This window comes from Hemicordylus capensis, chromosome 11 (genome assembly GCF_027244095.1).
Source record: "Hemicordylus capensis ecotype Gifberg chromosome 11, rHemCap1.1.pri, whole genome shotgun sequence".
NCBI classification, from domain to species: Eukaryota; Metazoa; Chordata; class Lepidosauria; order Squamata; family Cordylidae; genus Hemicordylus; species Hemicordylus capensis.
This window is the reverse complement of record NC_069667.1, coordinates 24,689,568-24,712,808: the sequence shown is the minus strand read 5'-3', so window position 1 is coordinate 24,712,808 and position 23,241 is coordinate 24,689,568. Positions and strand designations below refer to the sequence as shown.

At 45.9% G+C, this 23,241-nt stretch overlaps 2 protein-coding genes across 7 annotated transcripts in view; one reads left to right on the top strand and one right to left on the bottom strand.

The window, feature by feature from the left end:
- Positions 1 to 212: 212 nt before the first annotated feature.
- Positions 213 to 13,822, bottom strand: XIAP (X-linked inhibitor of apoptosis). Of its 3 annotated transcripts, none has more exons than XM_053274301.1 (7): positions 13,665 to 13,822; positions 9,264 to 10,171; positions 6,959 to 7,058; positions 6,136 to 6,214; positions 5,279 to 5,312; positions 4,203 to 4,403; positions 213 to 2,985 (listed from the first exon to the last, which is right to left on the bottom strand). In XM_053274301.1, exons 2-7 carry the CDS (start codon positions 10,135 to 10,137, stop codon positions 2,792 to 2,794), a joined length of 1,482 nt encoding a protein of 493 aa, XP_053130276.1. In that variant the 5' UTR covers positions 10,138 to 10,171; positions 13,665 to 13,822; the 3' UTR covers positions 213 to 2,791. The 3 variants fall into 3 exon arrangements, with proteins under 3 accessions (XP_053130276.1, XP_053130277.1, XP_053130275.1); XM_053274302.1 differs by having other exon boundaries at positions 13,587 to 13,817; XM_053274300.1 differs by lacking the exon at positions 13,665 to 13,822 and adding an exon at positions 12,417 to 12,975.
- Positions 13,823 to 15,435: 1,613 nt separating this feature from the next.
- THOC2 (THO complex subunit 2) overlaps positions 15,436 to 23,241 on the top strand; it is a 52,506-nt gene continuing 44,700 nt past the window's right edge. For 2 of the 4 annotated variants that reach the window (XR_008311619.1, XR_008311620.1), the window contains exon 1: positions 15,436 to 15,575. Coding sequence is in view for 2 of the 4 variants with exons in the window: in XM_053273772.1 (XP_053129747.1) it covers positions 15,493 to 15,575 (83 nt within the window). In the remaining 2 variants the exon portion in view is untranslated. The remainder of the gene's footprint in view (positions 15,576 to 23,241) is intronic. The other 2 variants (XM_053273772.1, XM_053273770.1) reach the window with 2 other exon arrangements.

The following is a 23,241-nucleotide window of genomic DNA, read 5'->3' as shown; positions in this document are numbered from 1 at the left end:
TATAAGACGCCCCCAAAATATAATGCAAAATCACAATCCTATTTCTGCCTATAAGCCTCTTTCTCCCAGTCTCAACATCCTCCCAAAGATTCCCATTTCATTGTATTGGGTGAGAAAATGGACAGAGAAGGGGAATGACATACGTCAGGGACTGAGGCTTGTTTGTGGTAGCCCTTATAATCATTTGTGTGAATGCAAGAAACACACTTCAGTACACAAGAATAATCACTTTATTAAAAATTGTCACCAAAGGCAGAACTGCAAAACAGCTCTAAGATTATATTACACAATTACAATACTTTAAAAAAATAAATCTTCTGTGAGTACACTGGAATATGTTTGCTCAAAGCCTTTATCTAGCTGGAAAAAAACTATATCTCTGTTAAGGATTAACAAATAACATTTACAACCAAACATTATAGAGTCTTGATTCCAAATCTAATTCTATATACATACGTGTATTTGGATGCGGTCTACTGATCAGAAGAGATGCATAGTTTAGTGATACCATCAACGTTTACTTTATCTTTTAAAATCATATTATTTTCTAAAGCAAAGTGATGAAAGAAACTAAAACAATGACAGCAAATGCCATGATACTGCAGAAGGGTGTCTTATGACTTGTTTTTCATTGTAAAAGTGTCTTCTTGCCATGCAAGCAGTTCAGATAGTTAAGACAAGGACCAGAATGGAAGCTGTAAAGATATACCAGGATGGGTGGTCAAGCCACCCGCTCAGGGTGCAGGTCACCAGACGGTGCTTTGTACCAGCTTAATTAAAAAACAAACTCACACAGAAGACAGGCAGCATAAAGTGGATCGCACTCAGGATCAAAACACGTGACTTTGGGATAGCTCTAAAAATAGGTGGTGAATTGGATGTTATGCTAAAGTGCAAGTACATACAACACACCAAGCTACTTGTGCTTGGTTAGTCTGGGATTTTTACTAGCTTGCTCAGTTAACTTTTGACCCCACAAGCACTGCTGTGCTGAGAAGCTCTGCTGAGATTCCTCCCGGCAGCCTCAACCCGAGCAGATTTCAACCAAACCTGGGGCTGGGAGATTGCACGGCCCCACTGTTGCTGCTCCTTCTGGCAGCTTGTGGGGAAAGGGTCAACAAGAATCTGCAGCAGGACTGCAGGCGGCATCCCTCAACCCGGTTACTCCTGTGAGGTTCTCATTAGGCACAACGGGACCAACACACACACACACACACACACACACACACACACACAACTTCGGACAGGACTTCACTTGTAGTGCTCCACTACTGAATGCACCAAGGCCGACACCCTACAAATTTGTGCATGTGAGTGTTTGTAAGACCCCACACATGCACACCTTTGGTTAGTGTACATGCGACTCTCCAAAAGATAGCAAAGCAGCATGGTTATGGCATATCGTTCATCTGACCTTCAAACATCTATTGATTATGGTCAAGAGGGAGGCAAACATAGGTAACTGGCGGGAGGACGCCCCCCCCCCCAACCCTATGTATATCACCAGTAGCTGAAAACACTGGGGGACAATTCATCTTGAAAACACCCTGATTCAACGTATAGCTAACATCTTCCAATCACCTACTCTTGAGTATCCCCCCACCCCCAAAGGCAGATGACAGGAGACGTCAAATTAGAGCACTTGCTATATGTCAGCTCTGTTGCCATCGTTCGACCCAAGTGATGGGAGACTAAAGAAGCATTTGGTTAGAACTACTCAAAACAGAATCGGCAAGTCATAAAACGTGTCTCTAAGCACTTGCCTTGAAAAGTGTCCTATTAAGAGGTTTCATCTGCCTTACTTCCCCGCCCCCCCCCTTTCAACCCTAGCTCATTTACTCTTTCAGAAGTGAGACTGAGAGGCTCTCAACGTCTAGCCCAACAATTAAGCAGCAAACCAAGTACTCAATTTGTTGTTTCACATATTCATTGGAACCCAACGCATATGCACTTACTTGGCAGTTGTTGGTTCCATTTACTTTGCGGTTGTTATTTAGGAAGGCTGCATGTGCAGCTACCAAGACCACTCCACCAGCAACTGCTGAAAGCCTTCTTGTTTACTTTCATGGAGTCTTTAGCTATATTTGCACACCTAACTGGACACTATTAAAAATAACTCCAAGAGTCAAGGTCTGACCACCTCTCCACTGCCACAACAATGGAAGCAGGATGAAGGGCAACCCAATTCTGAGCACAGGGATTTGTGCTGCAGCTGAAGAGGCATCGCAAGGGGCTCAAACATCGACCCCTGCCCCCCAACTCCAGCCAAGCTCCCAGTGAAGATGTAAAGCTTTGCCTGGGAGGCACCACTTCAGATGGGGGCCGAGATGACTGAATGCGCTTCCCTAGAGAACATGTACTCCTGACGGCAATGAGACAGCTGAGACACAGACGTGCCCCCTTGGTGCATACTAGGCTGGTGAAAGACCTTCGCTGGATCATGGGGTGAAGGGGCCAGGGAAGAAAGTTGCTACAACCAGCCAGCTGGCTTCTCTAAGGCGAGTGGCTGGGGCTGGAGCCAACCCCCAAGCATTAGTGCTAGAACAGGTTTCCGAAGCTGGACTTTACACGCTCATGGCAGCCCAGCACTCTCCGTATAAGCCTTTAGGGCCAATGGACAGCCTAGGAGCACGAGACTTAGCAGCGACAATCCAAACGGTGTCAGTGCGTTGGATTAAAGCTCGATGCTCTTTCAATTCATTTCAGTGTTAACAACCTTGCACGTGTGGTCCGTTACTAGATTGGTGTCACGGAAGGGGAGTTTTGTACTTGCATAGCACAGTGCTGCCTATTAGGACATATATATCTTCTGTCTTTTTGCAATAACTTCACAACACAAAGGGCATTTGTGAATGGCTTCAGCACAATCTTTACAAGCCACAAGATGCCCACAAGGAAGGAGAACGACTGAGATGGTTTTATCCATGCAGATTTTACATAGTTTTTCCTCCTGCAAACGCCTCAGCTTCTCTTCAGTACCAAGATCTGAAACAGAAAGAAACAGAGAGCTGAAAATTGGAAATGGAAATGCCTAGGAGTGCACTAAAAGACTAAAAGGACCTGGACTCTTACGGCTTTGCAACATTTTCAGTTAGTCCTGCCTGGCAGCACATGGAAAGGATAACCCACTCAGAGATGGCCTCAGCTCCAGGCAGCGGAGGAAACAAGCATTTATACTTTCCCCCCATCTTACGTTAAAACCACAGCCTTTGATGTAAAGAGGACCAATTATGGGAGGGGAGGGGGAGTTGGCTTGCCAAAAGACCACTTAGTGGGAGTGTGGCAGAGACGAGACTCAGACTGATTTGCAGCTTGCTCTCTTAGCCGTTACACTCAGGAAGCACCTAAGAGAAAAACACTGAGCCAGTTCAGTTCAGACTTCAGACAGTCATTTGAACCACGGTTACTTTAGATGACTGCGAAATGAGTTTGCCCTCCTCGAGAGCTTGCCGTCTCCTCCTTCCCTTCCTAATCAACTCTTCTCACTCGTGGTAGAGAGGGGAGTGTGTGAACCCGAGGAAAGGGCAGACTCCCTTTCATCGTGTTAATCAAAACCACACTTAAGACGGTTATCTGAACAGGGTCAATTGCACAAAAACATGGTCCCAACAAACAAAAGCGAACGGATACTACCAGCAAGAAGTCACGAGAATTACCAAACGAACCAAAGTGGGGTGGGCTTGATGGCACATCAGGGTTTGTATTATTTTATAATACGAGTCCCTTGGCAAGGAAAGCTCACACAAGTGGCAAGCAGGCTGCCCACTCTTCAAAAGGCTCAGCCAATGGAATGACAGGGAGCTAAACTGTTGGAGGGATCCTGACTGCATGTCTAACTAGAGAAACTCCATACCAAGAAAGAGCAGACACTCCACATTCATAAGCAAAGGCAACGTCCCCAAGCAGAAGAGGTAATACTTTCGCTTTCATTGCCAGAGCAATATATTTTTGTTCAACGGACACATATACACTATAAACACAAGTATATACACTATACCCGTGTATAGTTTTTATCTTTGCCCTTTATATATTTTAGATCAGATTTGTTTCATATTTTTAGCTTAATACTTTTAATTGTTATTTTTATTGTATGTTTTTAAACATACAACAGCCTTGGGATTGTTTTTAATGAAAAACGGTATATAAATTTAACAATAAATAAATAAAACCAATAAATGTGCTTTGAGGTTTACAGTGCTCACCTTTCTGCAGTACACTTTCCCAGGATACATCTTGTATTTTGTCACTTTGTGCATTTACTAAATCTGTAACCAGAGCCTCAACCGATTTGTAGTGTTCTGTGGACAGGTGGCGTTTCCTTTCCATCGTCTTCCTAATTTCACCCAGGCTGAAACCCATACGCATGGCATCCTGGACCAAATGGTTCTGTAGAAGCTCCTCATCTGCAGTATCAGGAGATGAAAATAAAATTCAAACCAAAATATATAGTTGTAGGGGGGAATATAGGGTGTATCCTGATCATTGCATACTTAACAAAAATACAGCTAAGGAAGATCTCAATTAATAACAGAAGCAAGCAGATCTTAAAAGATTTACCATTTGCCTGTTCCTTTCTAGGCCATGGTGACAACATCCTACTGGAGAACAACTCTTTTTTTTCCTTTTAACTTGTGACTTATCAAACCAAATACAGACTGTTAATCACACTTTGTGGCGTTGCCAGTTGTTCAACAACCCCTCTGGTTTTGCAACATGAAATATTTATATACCAGTTTTCAGCAAAAGTTTCCAAAACAGTTTACATAGAGAAATAATAAGTAAAAAGTACGTAAGATGGATCCCAGACCCCAAAGGTCTCACCATCTAAAAAGAAACATTATAGACACCAGCAACTGTCAGTGCCGGTAGTGTTCTGGGAGTGGATATGGCCATCTTTGCAAAGATGGGAACATAGGAAGCTGCCATATACTGAGTCGGACTCTTGGTCCATCTAGCTCAGTATTGTCTTCACAGACTGGCAGCGGCTTCTCCAAGGTTGCAGGCAGGAGTCTCTCTCTCAGCCCTATCTTGGAGATGCTGCCAGGGAGGAGACTTGGAACCTTCTGCTCTTCCCAGAGCAGCCCCATTCCCTGAGGGGAATATCCTACAGTGCTCACACCTGTTGTCCCCCATTCATATGCAACCAGGGTGGACCCTGCTTAGCAAAGGGGACAATTCATGCTTGCTACCACCAGACCAGATCTCCTCCCATTATGGCCTGTGTTAGGCTTGGTGGTCACAAATTCAGCAGGCAAGTTCTAAACAGTACTACGCATACCTTTAATAGATGATGTCTTCTCAGCAGTTTCTATCTAAAAAGAAAAACCGAGATTAGATTTTTGTTGCAGTGCACATGAGGTGAAAACCCACAAGTCAAAGACCATTTGGCAAATATTCAACTGAAACAGAGGGCAGGCCTAAGGGCTGGGCCCATGAGGTTTGTACATATTGTACAGCCCAGCAATTTTAAGCACATTATTCCTAATAATAGTATTATTATTATTAAATTAAAAGAAGTGCTGCATTATAGATGTCATCATTTGGTGCAAGTAGATTCCTTAGCGCGAGCAAGTCATTTAAACAAGAAGGTACTCTGTGGATAACGACATGCACTTCTGAAGCTGCAAGATACTGAGTCAGACCCCTGGTCCTTCTAGCTCAGTTTTGTCTACACTGACTGGCAGCAGCTTCTCCAAGATTGCAGGCAGGAGCCTCTCCCAGCCCTACCTGGAGATGCTGCCAGGGAGGGAACTTGGAACCTTCTGCATGCAAAGCAGATGCTCTACCAATGAGCTACGGCCCCATCTTCCTTTCCTGGACAAGGATTTACAAAAGCAATCTTTTATGTTCATTTTGCACTTCACATTATTCCATTATCAACAAGGAAACACAATCAAATAACTTGAATGTAGCATCTACCACAGCAATTAACCTTTTCAGCCACATATGGAAGCACCATCTGTTCACTAGAAGAGACAGGCAGGCGGTGAAGACAGACTGGAGGCAACAAAAGCCCTTCTAATTATTTAACTGGATCAATAAATTCACAGCTTAGAATTGCATTTATCTCAAATTAGATGCTCTGTGGAGGCATCCCTAAAGCATAGCTACTGGAGGACACACAAATATACTCACTGTAGAATCCTGCAGTGACTGAGTTAAGTGAACGCTGTTTACAAAATCTTGTCCTTTTTTTTCTACCAAGTATTTGCATCTAGGCAAAAAATATTAGAAATAAATAACGGGTGAAATAATGTAAGATGGATAATGTGACGGGGTCAAAATGTACACTTGAAAGAATATATTCACTTATTAAGTTCTGAAAGGGAAAGCAAACGCAGTTCTTCAAAGATGTTGATCATCAGGCTTTTAGGAACATAGGAAGCTGCCTTCTACCGAGTCAGACTACTGGTCCACCTTGCTCAGTACTGTTTACACTGACTGGCAGTGGCTCTCGACGAGACTCTCTCAGCCCTATCTCGAGATGCCAGTGAGTGAACCTGGGACCTTCGGCATGCAAGCAGATGCTCTGCCACTGAGTTACGGCTGCAACCCCTAAGGGGAATGCCTTAGAGCAGACAGTGCTCAGAAGGAGGCACCCATCCAAATACAAACCAGAGCAGACCCTGCTTAGCAAAGGGGACGATTCATGCTCACGACCACAAAACCAGCTCTTCTCCCTTAACTTAGGAAGCTTAAGCTAAAAATCAAAAGACTGTTTAAAACATTAGCGGACCGCAGCAGAGTCGTCATTTGAAAGCAGCAAGAGAGCAGTCTCTGTGCTCTGTAATCCCTGCAGGGAGAAGGATGGCACCAGGATCAGTCACTGTAACCTGCCTTGGTTCACAGGATCGCTCTTTCTGCAGGAACGATGGGCTCATTCCAATGGCGGGAGCCCATTCAAACGGAATGCAGCCGTGCAAAAAGCTCATATAAAGTACGCATCAACAGGCCTTACCCAGGGAACCACTTCGCATGTTGCTCCCAAGGATTTTCACCTTCCTTCCACTCCTGCAGACCACCGCCACAGTGAAAGCATACGACATTGTCACCATTACCTTGGGAGAAATAGGAATAAGAGACGGAAATCAAGTCAGGAATCTGCACACTAACCTGAACACTAAAATATATGCCTGCAAACCAATCTTTGGATAGCTGACCAATAAAGCTCAAGGTCATTAACAGAACTTCTCTCTAGATTTGTGCTGTACAAATATCAGGGGCACAACCACTGCACACAAGCAGGCAAGATTAATTCAATTAGAGCGCCCAGAATAATGTTGGAATTGCACAGAAGCACCAAAAAAAGAAAAAGTAAGTGAGGAGAGCAGGTCTGTTCCTGCTCCTCCACCGCTCCACTCAGCTTCCTGCATCTGTGGGTGGCCATTTGCGTGGCGAGCATGGTTGCCAGCTGTGTGCTGCCGCCACGCAAGGGGTTCTGGGGGACGCGCCACTGCAGCAGAGAGCAGCTGCAGGGAGTGGTGGCGGAACAGGTACGACCGGTTCTCCCCACTTTTTAAAAGGTGCCCAATCTGTGCTTCAAGTAAGTGCACGAATCTTGACTGAATACACAACAGACCCACACAATTCTTCTTTCAAGGTTCTTTAGTTCTAGACATTTTTTAAAAAAAAACAACCAAACCATTGCAACTCACCTTCTGGTTGATTCAAAAAAAGAAGCAATTTATAATTACACACTAGTGGTGCCGTGTCACTACTACTGATATGCTGCTTTTCAACAAAAGTTCCCAAAGCAGCTTCACATAGACAGATAGACAGACAAACGGATATGGATCCCTGTCCCCAAAGAGCTCACACTCTAAAAGGAAACTTAAGGTAGACACCAGCAACAGCCCAACAGCAACAACCAACAAATGTTGCAATATGAATCACAATACTTAGTCAAGCATAAGGCCTCATATATTATTAACACAAAAGAGCAACTAGTATGACGTCTATCTCATCCCTTCCTCACCTGACACACATACCACCACTTCCTTGTTCCACTTTGATCTTCTTTCACCTCTTCCTCTATGATCCTACTATCTGACTGAGAACAGAAGACTTTTTCAATAATTCTGCAGAGGTCCAAACCATCACAATAGAGATACCATTTAATTATTAGAGGCCTGCCTTCTTCTCAATAGTACACTGAGTACTAGATGAGTTCAGTTTTGTTTATTTACGGTCGCTGACCAGAAAAATATACACAAACAACTCAAACAGTAACAATAAACTAATCCAGGAATTCATAAACCCTATGAAATCTAACTATACAGACACACTCTTACTTCAAATTCTATTGGCAACAAGACAGAACTTAGCTACTGCAGAAGTAATTTTGTCATTGCTATCAGATAAAAGATAGCTAACACAGATGACAGTGCATCACCCCAAAGGGAAGATGTACCTGCTTCCAACATTTTTGAAGTTTAGTTCCGATTTATTTTAAATATACTTTTATCCTGCTTTTCTTTCACTTTTCTAGGGAACTCAAAGCAGCTAGTAAAAGAAATACAATATTGTAGCACCAACAACAACAACAATTATTATTATTATTGGTGGGAACAAAAATTGAAAAAGTTGTAGAAAATGAAGATGTAAAAATATTATGGGACTTTTGACTACAAACAAACATCTGCCACACAATACACCAGACAGAACTGTAGCTGAGAAGAAAGAAAGAAAAGTCAAAATAATCGACATAGCAATACCAGGGGATAAAAGAATAGAAGAAAAAGAAATAGAAAAAAAATCACCAAATACAAAGATCTACAAATTGAAATTGAAAGGCTGTGGCAGAAAAAGACCCAAATAATCCCAGTGGTCATTGGCGCCCTGGGTGCAGTTCCAAAAGACCTTGAAGAGCACCTCAACATCATAGGGGCCACAGAAATCACCATCAGCCGATTACAAAAAGCAGCTTTACTGGGAACAGCCTATATTCTGCGACGATATTTATAACAATTGACAATAAAATTCTGGCATCCCAGGTCCTTGGGAAGGACTCGATGTCTGGATAAAACAAACCAGTCAATAACACCTGTCTGACTGTGTAAACAAGAAATAATAGAATTACCCAGCACAAGCCTTTGGATGTTGAACCAAGTTCATTGGATGGCACACACAGAGGTTATTTTTATTTTATTCTCCTTCATGTCTACTCACTCCCTGTTATAGTGAAAAATCTTTATAGTGATGGGTTGGGGGGCGGGGTGGGGGGAGGGAGACAGACAGTCTAGGAAATTCTCCATCCAGCTCACCTGTGCTATAAAACCCAGCTTGGGCAAGCTGCTCCTTGCTAACCGAATACCTCCACGTCATAAAGGTCTGGATTCGGGTTTCATAGTTTGCCATAGAGGGATTCTGGGGAAGGCTTACATGACACCTCTCACTTTCCCCCAGCTCAGCCTCTCCAGAGTGATTTGGAGCACTCCCAACGTTCCCAACATTGCGGCCAAGGACGAAGAAGCACCTTGGGAAATGGCGCCTATGTTCTGACCACGCTTGGTCACAGGGCTCCCAGTTCTTCAGCTTGCCTCCACAACAAAAGCATTCTACTTGATCCTCCGTGCCGGTGTAATAGAGGCCTGCCTTGGCCAGCTCCTCGGGAGCAATCGGGGCGTAGGGTGGCCAGTTGAGGAAAGACCGCAGCCTGGCTTCTTCCCGACACATGGCAGGATTCCTGGGGTACAACGTATCTGAGAGATCCACAACTTGCCCACTTCTCAACAGATAATCTGCACAGAGTTCAGGGGACGGGTCCAAAGGAGAGCTATCTCCCAGACCATTTTCAATTCTGGGCTGACAGTTTGGGAGTACAGAATGTATATCCTGCTTCGAAAAGGTAAGGTCATTAATAAACGTGCAGCTTGGGGAAACCGCTCGGTGTCTTCCGACTGCAGTGTCCATCGGCTGCCAGCCTTCTACAGTTGCATGGCAACTGAAGCACTTCACTTTGTCTCCCTCTCCGGTGTAGAAAAAACCAGCTCGGGCGAGAGTTAAAGAGGACACAGGACAGCGACTTGGAAAATTGGCAAACGTTTGGAGTCTGCAGCACTCTTTAGCCAGTTCTCGGTCAGGATTTTCCTCCGAAGTGGCACAAGGCTCTGCGTTTGTTGATCCATTGCACGTCATGGCTCCCTCAGCAGGAAGGGTTCCCACAAATTTCCTAAAAAGGCACATAATTAAGATCAGCAATCTAAAGATATTGATGACAGCAAGAATGTCACTAGCGCAGAATTTGAAATCCAATTGTCTGCTTCCTGTTCTATAATCCCTTGCTAACTGGGCAAATCCCTTGCGAACTGGGCACCACTTTTTAAAGTGCTGATTCTCTTTATACTTCATAGGGGGAGAGCAACTGGTCCTATCCACCCCCAGCACAGCATCCCTCCAGTGGCTGTTGCGGATGTCTCCCTTATGTTTCTTTTTAGATTGTGAGCCCTTTGGGGACAGATAAAATTTTCTCCCTCTCTCACAACACTAGAACCAGGGGTCATTCCCATGAAATGGATTCCCATGAAATTTAGGTCTGAAAAAAAGGACATACTTTTTCACACAGCACACAATTAATCTATGGAATTCTCTGCCATGGGATGTGGCAATGGCCACTAGCCTGGATGGCTTAAAAGGGCAATTAGACAAATTTATGGAGGCCAGATCTGTCAAGGGCTACTAGTCTTGACGGCAATAGGTGACCTTCAGGCTCAGAAGCAGGACGCTTCCAAATACCAGTGGCATGGGAGCAACAGCAAGAGAGAGGGCATGTCTGCAAATTAACATAGGAACATAGGGAGCTGCCATATACTGGGTCAGACCATAGGTCCATCTAGCTCAGTATTGTCTACCCAGACTGTCAGCATCTGCTGCAGGCAGGAGTCTCTCTCAGCCTTATCTTGGAGATGCTGCCAGGGAGGACTAGAGGCTCTTCCCAGAGTGGCTCCATCCCCTGAGGGGAACATCTTAAAGTGCTCTCACATGTAGTCTCCCATGTACATGCTGTAGCTTGCACTACGGTGACACTAGCCTTACTTAGGGCTTGTAGCACATTCTCCACGACCAGCACCACCCCACCCCCACATAAGGCTGACCTCTCTGATTTGCAGATTGCTACGTTTTAGGGAGTTCGGTCCATCTTTGACTGGGCAAAGTCATTTTGCATAATATATGTCATAGAGTTCTTTATGAATATGCTTGCAAAAGGGAAGTTTTAAGATTTGCAGGACTTAAACAGCAAACATTATTCATTTTATTAAATAATTACCATACATAGTAAGTTTGAATAATAGTAAATTCGAATCTGAGAAAAATCTGCTTCTCTTGGGTATATAATTTTTTAGTTATTTATTTGATTATTGAGTGTTAAAAATCTGTTGAGAACAATAACTGTTAAAATATGATCGTTATATTCAGCATTTCTGCTAAAAAAAACCACACACACAAAAAAACACCCCATATATAAAAAGTTAAACCTTTCAGCCAGCATATTCCGGTGAAAAATGTAGTGCATTCTGCCAATTTAAGTGGCAGGATTGTGAAAGCAAAATTTGGTATAATCGGAAATGACGACTTTATTTTGCATAAACAAATGCACCAACAAACTCTTCAAAATACTTATAAGGCTATTACAATTATATACAGTACCCTCAAAATACATAGCACTTTACAGAGTACCAAGCATTGTTCCCTCTAACAGGGATGCCCAGATGTTGTTCACTACAACTCCCAGCATCCCCAGCTGCAATGGCCTTTGGCTGGGGATTATGGGAGTTGTAGTCCTCAACATCTGGGAACTGCTGTCAGAGGGAACACTGGTACCAAGATACCCCAAAGAGCTTATAATAAAAAATTGGACCTAGAGAAGCCAGTGGTGGGGAATGGCAAGGAAGGAAGAGGGAGGCAAGGATAAAGAGGGGAAGAGAACGCATCCAGTCCAACCCAAGAGCCTTGTAGCAACTTAAAAACTAATGCATTTATAGAAGAATAAGCCTTGGAGTAACTTGCCTAGCGAGCAAGAGGTTGCCAGTTTGAATCCCCGCTGGTATTTTCCCCAGACTATGGGAAACTCCTGTATTGGGCAGCAGCGATAGAGGGAGATGCTGAAAGGCATCATCATCTCAGACTGCACAGGAGATGGCCATGGTCAACCCCTCCTGCATTCTACCAAAGACAACCACAGGGCTCTGTGGTCACCACGAGTCGACACCGACTCGACTTAAGCCATCAGACAGACTGCAGTCTAGAAAAGCCTGTGCTACAACAAATGTGTTAGTCTTTAAGATGCCAAAAGGCACAGACTAACGGGGCTACCTATCTGCAAATTCGCATTCAGTCAAAGTATGCATGCCTAAGTCCTTATTTTGCTGGCTGTATTTTAAATCGAGCATAAAATTAATTCAGAATAATTTGCTTACCTACTAGGAACCCAGGCTTTCCTCATTTCTCATTCTAGAAATAGTCCGCGAGCTAAAGCCATGGCAGAGTGCAGAGATCTTTCTCGCAAACCTTTGTGCTGGCCCGCTCTTGCCCGGTTTTGAGCTACTCTGTCATACAGAGTCACATGCAGCTGCTCAAATACACATGCCTAGCATTTCCCACAGGAAGGCATTATGGAGCTTTTTCCAGAGCGCAAGCTTTGACAGAGTATTCAGGTGGTGGAGAGAGAGGGGGAAAAAACTGGCCGGACCCTTTCCCTTAAAAACAACCCTTTAAAGCCCTTTAAAAGCCACCGGAGAAGCAACATCCTCAATTGCTTGCCAAATCCATGCCCGCTGTAGCACGGAGAGGCGGCTTAGGGCTGCTTGCCTGGCACACAATCAGGCGGCCTCACACCTGCTGTGACACCCACCAGGCCGCCACCGGCACCCCCTCTGGCTTCGCAGCACAAGGTTTCGCTTTTCGTTTCCAAACCCAGTTCCTGCGCTGCTTTTAAAACAAGGATCATCCTGTATTTACCTGAATCTAAGACGAGGCCCCCCCCCCCCGCAGCAGCCCAGGTTCTTTGATGTTAGAGATCAGGGGGGTCGGTCCTAAATCCAGCCTCGCCTCCTTTTCAGGAAAACACAGGTACAGACAATATAGGGATAAGTATTTAAACTTCTGTTTTTAAGGGGACTGTCTTAAGAGTCGTCTTCTATTCAAGTAAACCCAGTATAGGCAGCAAAGGCGAATATTTCATATATATTTTATGCCGCAGGCCAACACATCACCCCCACCCACTCACCCATGGGGTGGGTGGGAATGAAATCATACCCTCCCTAGCCCACCCCCCCAAGCAGGGCTCCCACACTGGCATCACCAGTTCCTGTTGGACGACAGCTCCCATCATCCTCTGCAGCACCAGCCTCGGGCTACTGTGGCAGGGCGAGGGATGATGGGAGTTGTAGTCCACCTGGGGTCTCTCTCTCACACACACATCTCCCCCCCAGCTTGAGAATCCCTGCCGTTTTGCAGGGAAGGGGCTGCTGCAATGGGAGAGTGTGTGTGTGTGGGGGGGGGGAGGAAACAGCCAAACAGGCCACCCGCCCCCCCCCTCCGTTTCCTGGGAGACGAGAAACGGGGGGGGTCCTTTTTCTCCCACCCACCTGCATTGCAGCGCCCGCCAGGGTGGGGGGAGGCCGGGGGTGGGGAGGGCTGGCACTCCGCCCCCGCCACGGACTCACCGTCCTTCTCGGGGAGGCCCGACCACGCCAGCGCCGCCCGCAGCAGCAGCTCCTGCTCAAATGGGGAGGGAGGGAGGAGGGAGGGAGAAAATGGCGGCTCTCCTCCTTCTTCGCCGGCGGGCCTGACGAGCGGCGGCGGGGGGGGGGAGTGGATGCGGGAGGGAGGGAGGGAGGGAGCGCCTGCCCGCCTGCCTGCCTCCCAGCGGCCTGCAGCGCGGCCCGCCGGCGCCTGCGCAGCAGCAGCGGGCCCGGAGCGCGGGCACGCCACAAGGCTTTCTCTCTCTCGCGCGCGCGCGCGCGCTGGGGTCTTGGGCGAGTCCTTGGGAGCGCGGCTGGTTCCCGAGTGGGAGAGGGAGAGAGAGTGCAGAGAGAACCTTGGCACTCCAGCTGTTTTTGAACTACAACTCCCACCATCCCCAGCCACAATAATTGTGGCTGGGGATGATGGGAGTTGTAGTTCAAAAACAGCTGGAGTGCCAAGGTTCCCCACCCCTGGGCCCTAGGTAATTTGGGAGGAGGAGCCTGGATCTCAAGGCCCTGGGGGGAACCCCCCACTCCCTTCCCCCTGCTCCGCCAGTTGACCCCCAACACCATTATTATTATTTTACATTTATATCCCGCTCTTCCTCCAAGGAGCCCAGAGCGGAGTACTACATACTTAGGTTTCTTTCTCACAACAACCCTGTGAAGTAGGTTAGGCTGAGAGAGAAGTGACTGGCCCAGAGTCACCCAGCTAGTCTCAGGGCTGAAGGGGGATTTGAACTGGGGTCTCCCTGGTCCTAGTCCAGCACTCTAACCACTACACCACGCTGCCTCTCCGTAGACCGCTCTTTAACAAAAGGGCCCAGAGCAGTTTACCCAGAGAAAGGAAGGGCTGGAGGAAGGCGGAAGGAAGACTGAAGGCAGACCCCGGCGGCAGCCACTGGAGGGTGGGATGCTGGGCCCGGGGTGGAGCGGGCCGGTGGCTCTCCCCGTGCTCAAGAACAAGAGAATCGCCTCGCTAAAGAGGTGCCTCTTGGCCACGAGGGAGCGGAGAGGGCGAGTGGCTTTTGGAAACCGCCTTGGGATGATTTTGGAAACCGCCTTGGGACTGGTACACCACCTGGAGATTTCTATATCAGGCAGTATAGAAATATGATTAATTAATACATCATCATCATAACAACAAAATAACAAATAACAATTTATTATTATTGTTGTTGTTGTTTACACAGTCAGACAGATGTTATTGATTGGTTTGTTTTTATATTATTATTATTATTATTATTATTATTATTGAGTCTTGTTTGCTCCTCGGCACAAATTAAACCCTGATGTGAGGGAAGAGAAGTGGGGAGAGGGGCAGCTGCCATATGCTGAGTCAGACCCTTGGTCCCTCTGGCTCAGTGTTGTCAGCACGGGCTGGCAGCGGGTGGCAGGCAGGGTCTCTGGCCCTCCCTCCGCCGCCTCGAAAGCCCTATTCAGACATGATGAGGCTGGATGTTCCCGGCCCCACCCGCCGCCCAGCGGCGCCTCAGAGGCTCCTTCGGGCCTCCCCGTCCCGCCCGCCCGCGCGCCTTTCTGGGCTCGGGTCGCCCGCCGACGTTCTAGCCGCCCTCCCGGGAGCCCCCGAGCCTGGCGCGGCCCGGGCTCTCCTTCTCCCTCCCCAGCGCCCCGCCCGCCCCGAGGTTGTTGTTTTGGTTGTTGGGCCCGCCTCCTCCTCCTGCTGCCGCCGCCAGCAGCCAGGCTCGTTTTCCCGTCATGCCTGGCGCGGCGGCCGGCCCCGTCGTCCCCTCTGACCTCGGGCCTGCCGTTCGCGCATCCGGGCTCTCAGCGCCACACGGGGAAGATGGCGGCGGCGGCAGCAGCGGCGGCGGAGGCGCTCCCCGCCGAGTGGATCAAGAACTGGGAGAAATCGGGCAAGAGCGAGTTGTGAGTGCGCCGGGCCGGCGGGGAGGGGCGGGGGCGCCGCCGGGCGGGGGCCGGGCCGACCTCCAGGGACCCCCGCGGAGCCCCCCCTCCCGCTCCCCCGCCCCCTCCCTCCCCTCCCTCCTCCTTCCAGTCCGCCCCCAGTGCTCGGTAGGCCCCCCCCCCCGAGGCAGGCTTTCTTAACCTTGCCTCCCCGCCCAGACCTTGCTGGACTACAACTCCCATCCTCCCCAGCCGTGTCCTTTGTGCCTAGGGATGGTGGGAGTTGTAGTCCCAACAGCAGCTGGGGACCCAAGGTTAAGAAACGCTGCCCTAAGGTGACTACTTCTGGGCTCTGCTTCTTCATCCACCCCCTACCCCCCAGATCCGTGCCCCCCCCGATCCTGCCCCCCTCCCGTCTCTCCTCTCTCTTGCCCCCCTTCTGGGATGCCTCTGGGTCCTCCCCTCCCCGCAGCTGCACAGATGGGAGCCCCCCCCCCTTCCTCTGCCTCCTCCATTTTAAATTTGATTTTCCCTGGGTCTTCTTGTTTTATAGCTGCCTTCTAGTCACTTTACAGCGTCTTCACGTTGTTCTGTCTCTTGCACTAGTTTTGGCAGCTGCCCCAGCAGTGGTGTGCAGGAGGGGTGGGGTGTGGCTATTTCAAACGGGTCTTCCCAACTTGGGGTGCTGTCCTTTGCAGGCTGACCCGTGGAGAGAAAGCCCCGCTGGGCAGAACTAAAAGGAATAAAATAATTATTTCCCCCGGAGTAAAAGCGCAAAGGTCTGGCCTGTTAGAAACAGGGAACCCCTAGTAGGGTGTCTCTCAGGCCTAGTGAAGAGCCCAAGCCTTCTGGTTTCCAGCTTCTTTCTTTCCTCCTTGCTTTTAAAAACTATTCTCTTTTTGTGTCTTTTGTTCAGGAGGATTCCCCCGCCACCACTCCTTCCTTGTTGGCTTGTTTAATAACTTGATTAGGAAAAAGCAATAACATCTATTTGTTTCAAGTTGATTGTAGATTGGGTGGAATCAGGGCCTTTTCCTGCCTGTTTTGCCATGTTCGCCAGGCCTGAGTATTTAGCGGTGAGGCCCTCAGTTCTCACAGGTTTTAAGGCTGAGTCCAGTGGTGTTTGCAGTCCAGTACAATTCCCGCGCAGTCTGAGATGATGCCTTTCCGCACCTTCCTGTATTGCTGCTGCCTGTTACAGGTGTTTCCCATAGTCTGGGGGACGTACCAGTGGGGATTCGAACCGGCAACCTCTGGCTTGCTAGTCACGCCATACTTAACATGCACATGTCCACACTGGATTGGAGTCAAAAGACTGGGATGTAATTCTAAACTCATTTACTTGACCCTGTTGAACTCAGAGGGGTTTATTTCTGAGTAAATAGCCTCACACTGCTAAAGTTGTCATAGTTTTATCCCACTCTTCCTCCAAGTTACTCAGACTGATGTACAAGGTTCTCCCCCCCCAAAAAAATTCCATTTATTCTCACAACAGCCCTGTAGGAACTGCATGACCAAGGCCACTCATTGAGTTTCATGGCTGAGTGGTGGTTAGAACCTAGGTCTGTTAGCTAACAGTTCTCTCCATTACACAGATTTGCCTTTCTCAGCTTGGTTGCAGTGAAACTTGCTGACTTTGTGCCTTCATAATAATCTGCTTCAGTTTATTTTTGAATGTGTCTATGTGTAAAACTCTCGCTTTAGTTGCACATGTTCATGTACTCTGGAAATGAGGCGGATTATTGTTTTATAGGTGTGAGTTGCTCTCTTCCTGTGGAGTGCACCATGGATTTCTGGAAATTAATCTTGGGAGTTTATGAAATGTAGACAGTTCTTTGTAACATTACAGTGGTCACCCCAGATCTGACTCCTTTGGAGCGTGTGGTTAAGATATAGCCTAGCCTTTTAAAATTGGGTCCAGTGACAAGAGCCAAGCACAGCCTGAATCCTACTGAGCCGTAGCTATGACATTGTTAGACACTAGTTCAAGCTTAACCTGGATCCAGGCTTATCCTTTTTTTTTTGGCAAAGTTTTAACTATGTTGGTTTGCTACAAATAACAGTCTCAATAAAGTATGTCTGTTGTTTATCATTAAAGAGCATGTAACAGCTTTTGTCTCCCCAGCAAATACCTGTTGTTGGGTCTGAATGGAGTTTAGCCAGATAACCATAACTTTACAGTTGGCTCAAATCCAGCTATATCTGCACAGGGCTCCACAAAGAACAATACTGTGGAAACCTGCTCTCCAGATGGACTTTAAAAACACACACCAAAAAACACACACAGAGATGGGTGCATAGAGCGTCCACCTCGGGGGGAAATCCCGCAATGCAACACATGTGCCGAGTGTTGCATTGTGGGATGCCCAGAGGCCGGAATAACGGGTTCCGGCTCCAGATCCCTCCACCCTGCTCTGTGCTTCATGGAACAGGGCTGCCTGTGTGGGAGCACGGAGTGCATTCCCACCACCTCCCCCTTGATCGTCGGTGGGGAAGGGAAGGCTTACCCCGCCTGCCTGCGCACCCTGGGGACCGTAAGAATTGCCTCTATAAATTATTTAACTATTTTTGTTGATTAAAAATGATCTTGTTTATGTAGCCTCTCTGTTCACAAACATGTGCTGTTCTCCAGAGACCTCTTATTATCTACTCTGCTCCTTGCTGCGTTCTTGTCCCCTCAAAGCCATACTAGAAATCGACATGCAGACTTGCATATTAGACGTCTAAACTGGTTGTTGGGACGAGTTTAACGTCAAATGAACTGCAGATCAGTGTAACAGGCTTATTAGGCTAACGTCTGTCCTGATACATTTGAAATAATGATTAAAGTGAGAATTATTAAACATATGCAAGCACAAACCTAGGTGAGGAAGTATCAGTATGACTTCTGCCTTACCAGTCTTTTAGGATTCTTTATATGTATATGTAGGGAGGTAGGCTTGTCAATATTATATGCTACATTGGGACCAATGCAATCTAACATTCATAATTGAGGGTGGTGAAAACTCAGTCTCCAGAAGGGTCTCTGTAAACTGGGTGGAGGTTCAACATAAGTACATGTAAAGTAATGCATGCTGGAGCCAAAAACAGCAACAACCCTCAAACTTCACATATACACTGATGATTGTCAGGAGAGAGGTCCTTGATAGTTCATAGCAAACATCAATTGCCTGATGTTCTCAGCAATTAGTTAACATTAGTAACTGTTAAAAAGGCAAACTCCATGCTGGGAGTTTTAGGAAAGATTTATATAATGCCTTTATAAATATCTGTTTTGCCCCTGCATTTGGAATACTGTCTATCGTTCTAATAGTCCCATCTTAAAAATATATATATATTTGGTGGGAAAGTAATCAGAATTACCATGGGGTTGAAGCATCTCCCTTATGAGGAAAAAGCTAAAGAATATGGGATTTTTTTAAGTTACAAAAAAGATGGCAAAGGGCTGATAAAAGTTTTATAAAATCTGTAAGGTGTGGAGAAAGTTGATGGAAAGAAATGCTTCTGCTTCTCCCTTTCTTATAATTCAAGAATTCTAGATTATCCCATGGAAATGGATTGGCAGGAGATACAGGACAAACAAATCATAACTTTATTAGGAAATTCAGTACTGTGTAGGCAGCACTGTATAGGGAGAGCCACCATAGCATAGTGGTTAGAGTGTTGGACTAGGGCCGGAAAGACCCAAGTTCGAATCCTCATTCAATCATGAAACTCACTGGGTGACTCTGGGCCAGTCATGTATCTTTCAGCCTAACCTACCTCACAGGGTAGCTGTGAGGATAAAAATAACCATGTACACTGCTCTGACCTCCTCGGAGGAAGAGCAGGTTGTAAGTGTAATTTTAAAAAAGAAGAAGAAAGTACGTTTTGCATAATTAACATACAGAATTTGCTGTCATTGTATGTGATGATAACTATTTTAAACCTCCATGTTCAGTCTTATATACACACTGCCTGATATGTGCATCTCTAGGTGGTGCACACAATTAAAAACCCCAACAAATACAAAACAGAGTAAAAACAATTAAAACAACAACAAATAAGAAGTTAAAACAATCTAATAGGATAAAAACAAACACTTAAAAACCAGTATCAGTTAAAAGCCTGAGAAAACAGGTGTGTCTTGAGGGTTTTTCTAAAAGCAAACCGAGAAGGAAATGCACTCATTTTGACAGGAAGCATATTCCAAAGCCCTGTTGCAGCCCCAGAGAAGGCCCAGTCCTGAGTCACCACCAAACAAGCAACTGTAACTGGACCTCTCCAGATGATGTTAATAGGTGATAGGGTTCATGACAGAGAATGCCACTGCATACCAGTTTTACACACACACACACACATGCCCCAGTTACCATCACCCTCCACGATATCTCCACAATGGCTCTCACTAAGTCTGGTAACTTTATGAAGTGTCCATTGTCTGACTCCCAAATGGACTGATTCCTGGATCCAAAGAAAATTTATCAAGACCTGGACTTCTGGTCTGATCCATCAGGTGGTTCTTGTGTTCCTATACTCCTTATAATCAATCAATCAGTCCTTTATTATGGTCAGAGACCAGCATCAACTCCTTGTAATTATTTTAAAGGAAAGGAGAGCTGGTCTTGTGGTAGCAAACACGAATTGTCCCCTTGGCTAAGCATGGTCTGCCCTCATTTGCATTTGGATAGGGAACTACATATGAGTGCTGTAAGATCCCTGAGGGGGTATAACATCCCTTAGGGGATGGGGCCATAACTCAGTGGAAGAGCATCTGCGCGCTTGCATGTAGAAGGCCCCAGGTTCACTTGCTGGCATCTCCAGGTGGAACTGGAAGAGACTCCTGCCTGTAACTTGGGGGAAACCGTTGTCGGTCAGTGTAGACCAGGGCTGCACAATTTGGGTCCTCCAGCTGTTTTTGACTACAACTTCCATCATCCTCAGCCCTAATGACCAATAGTCAGGGACAGCGTTCCCTCTAAGGCGTGTGCACGTGCATGCGCTTACATGTTTTCTGATGTCTGCTCAGTTAATTTTAGATCCCGCTCAGGTTGAATGACGAATGGCCGCCTCTGAATGCCTGTGCAAACAAACTGCCTTGATGCTGCCGCCCAGAACGAAACTCATCCCACACACAGATGAAAAATACTAGAAGGAACACTTGTCAGGAATGGTGGGAGTTGAAGTGTGACATCTGCTGGAGGGCCAAAGTTGTGCAGCTCCGGTGCAGACAATACTGATCTACATGGACCAATGGTCTGACTTGCCCCAAGAGGGGCACGCTTGGGTTTTGGGGGGAGTTTAAGGCTGTTCAGGGGCTGATGGGAGTGTGCAAGCAGTAAAACATCCACGCCTCATCTCCATTTCTCATTGTGTGCTTGTTTAATACCCCAAATTGAAGTTAACATTCAGAAATAACAATACCTTATCATTCTAGGGTTGTTTAAGACTGTGTTTTCTTAGTCTCAACGCCAGTAGTGAAAAGGGGCAGAAACAGGTTCAGACCTGATTGTTTGTATTCCTGGTTGCATAGCGCTTGGGCTCCTTTCAGTCAAGCCTAGCATCTTTTGTATCATGTCCATATCAGCCTGAAATTGCAAATGAATACTCCTGTGAGAGAGTTGTCTCTGACTGGAGAGTTACGGTTGCTGGACTGCTGAAAAAATTATCAGATCTAGTCCTTTTGTTCTGAAACCACAAATACTTCCTTTTTGAGTGAATGATTGAAATTATCTGTGACAGGCACAGAGTCTTCAAAAGAGCCATGTTTTCATGTCAGTCCCACAACTATAACATTCTTTCATATATATATATATCAAGCATCTGAAGTACTAGACACTCTTCTAACGTAGCTGCCTGCAGGCTGGTAACATACATTTACTTTGCTCAATAATTGTATATCTTGCACTAATGAAGTTTTTCTTTCCTTTGAAGGACTATATAATTGCATCATTGTATTCGATATCTTAGGCCATAAAGATAAAATGGAGAAAGATGAAATGAATGTTGTGTTAGTTTATTTTTGATAAACTGAAGACACATGCTTGTCTTCTGTTGGTTCCTCCTTTGCTGATGCAGTTTATTGACATTTCTTGATTTTGCTTGCTATTATATTTTTGTGGAGAATCCACAGTTCTTGCTCCCCAATCCTAAGCAGAGCTCCACTTGCAATGCTAGAGCTTCCACTTCAGGGGCTTATGACTGGAGTGCTTGTAACCTGATTATAAAACAAGGCATGAAGTCAATTACAGTGACCAAGACAGTACAAACAGTTATTCAAATTGGGACCTTTATTTTCTCCTCCCCACAATAGATGCACTTTCCTTGAGCTATTCTTGCAGCCATCAGTACCTGAAAAACATCCAGACTGTGTTCACTTTACTTGTCCAAAAATGAGGACATCTAGGACTGATTGGAGATGTTGATGTTGCTAACAGTGCCTCAGGCCAAGGGTTCTCAGACTTGTTCCAGATGTTGTTGCACTTCAACTCCCATAATCCTTTTCCTTTGACCATTGCAGCTGAGGATGATGGGAGTTGAAGTTCAACAACGTCGGGGGACCCACGTTTGAGAACCCCTGCCTTAGGCCATATGTGAAGGGTTCATCTGATCTTATCGTCGGATCAGGGCCTCTTAAACTACACATTCACTAATGCAGGATAGGAATGAATCCTACTTTACTTCTTTACAGTAAAGAAGCTAAAACAAATTTTCCAAGCATGTTTTAAACTTCCATTTGTCTTCCTCTTGAATGTCTGGATTATATTTATGCTTGAAGTCGAGTCCAGACTGTTTTGATCCAGTCTCTTTGCCAAGTTTATCTGTCAATTGATTCAGCAGCTGCTTTGCCTGGATTGGATGGCAGCTGCATATTGTGCTATAAGTGGTGACTGGTTATGATTGTTATGTGAAATTATTATAGAAGAATTAACCATCAATCAGTTTTTATGTTTCTCCGTTGAATTCAACAATAGTGTTTGTCATAGCATGAGTGCAAACAGATGCTGATTTTATTTTTCAGTCAGTTTGGGTGGAATATAGCTTGATTGAACTCACGTTGTTCAAACAAAGCATGTGTGAGAGACTTTTCCCTGTCTTCTAGAAAATATGGTCATCACGTTTAGATCTACTGCTTATAGGCAAGCCTGTTTATCATGATTCTGTAGTGAGAGCAATGCTGGTAAGACCTTTGTGCCTGGTGACAACCTGCCCACAGTCCAAGTTCAGTGTAGAGTGTATCAGGCTGAGCCTTGGCGTTTGTAATGCAGCCGTGGCTTCCAACTGTCAGACAGAGACGCACAACTCAATTCTCTCTAACGCTGAGATGAAAACTCAGTTCTTTGCAAACATTGAAATTTGCGTGTCCCAATCATAAATGCATCACATACATTCAGTAGGTTACTCAACATTTTAAAGTGTGTGGCTTAGGATATGGTGTAAAACATAAAACATTTAATTCACTGAAATGTTTTGAAGTGTCTTCATAGCACTCTGTTACTTGGGGATAACATCATGTTCACGAAGTTGCTATGAAAAATTAAGGAATTTCCCTCTTCTTTGGAACAGTCTTGCCCCCCAAATTCATCCAGCCCTCTCCCTGGCTGCTTTTAAGGCCCTTCTTAAGACCCACCTGTTTTGCCATCTGTTTGCCCTTTATTTATTTATTTATTTATTATTATTATTATTATTATTATTAATATTAATTGTT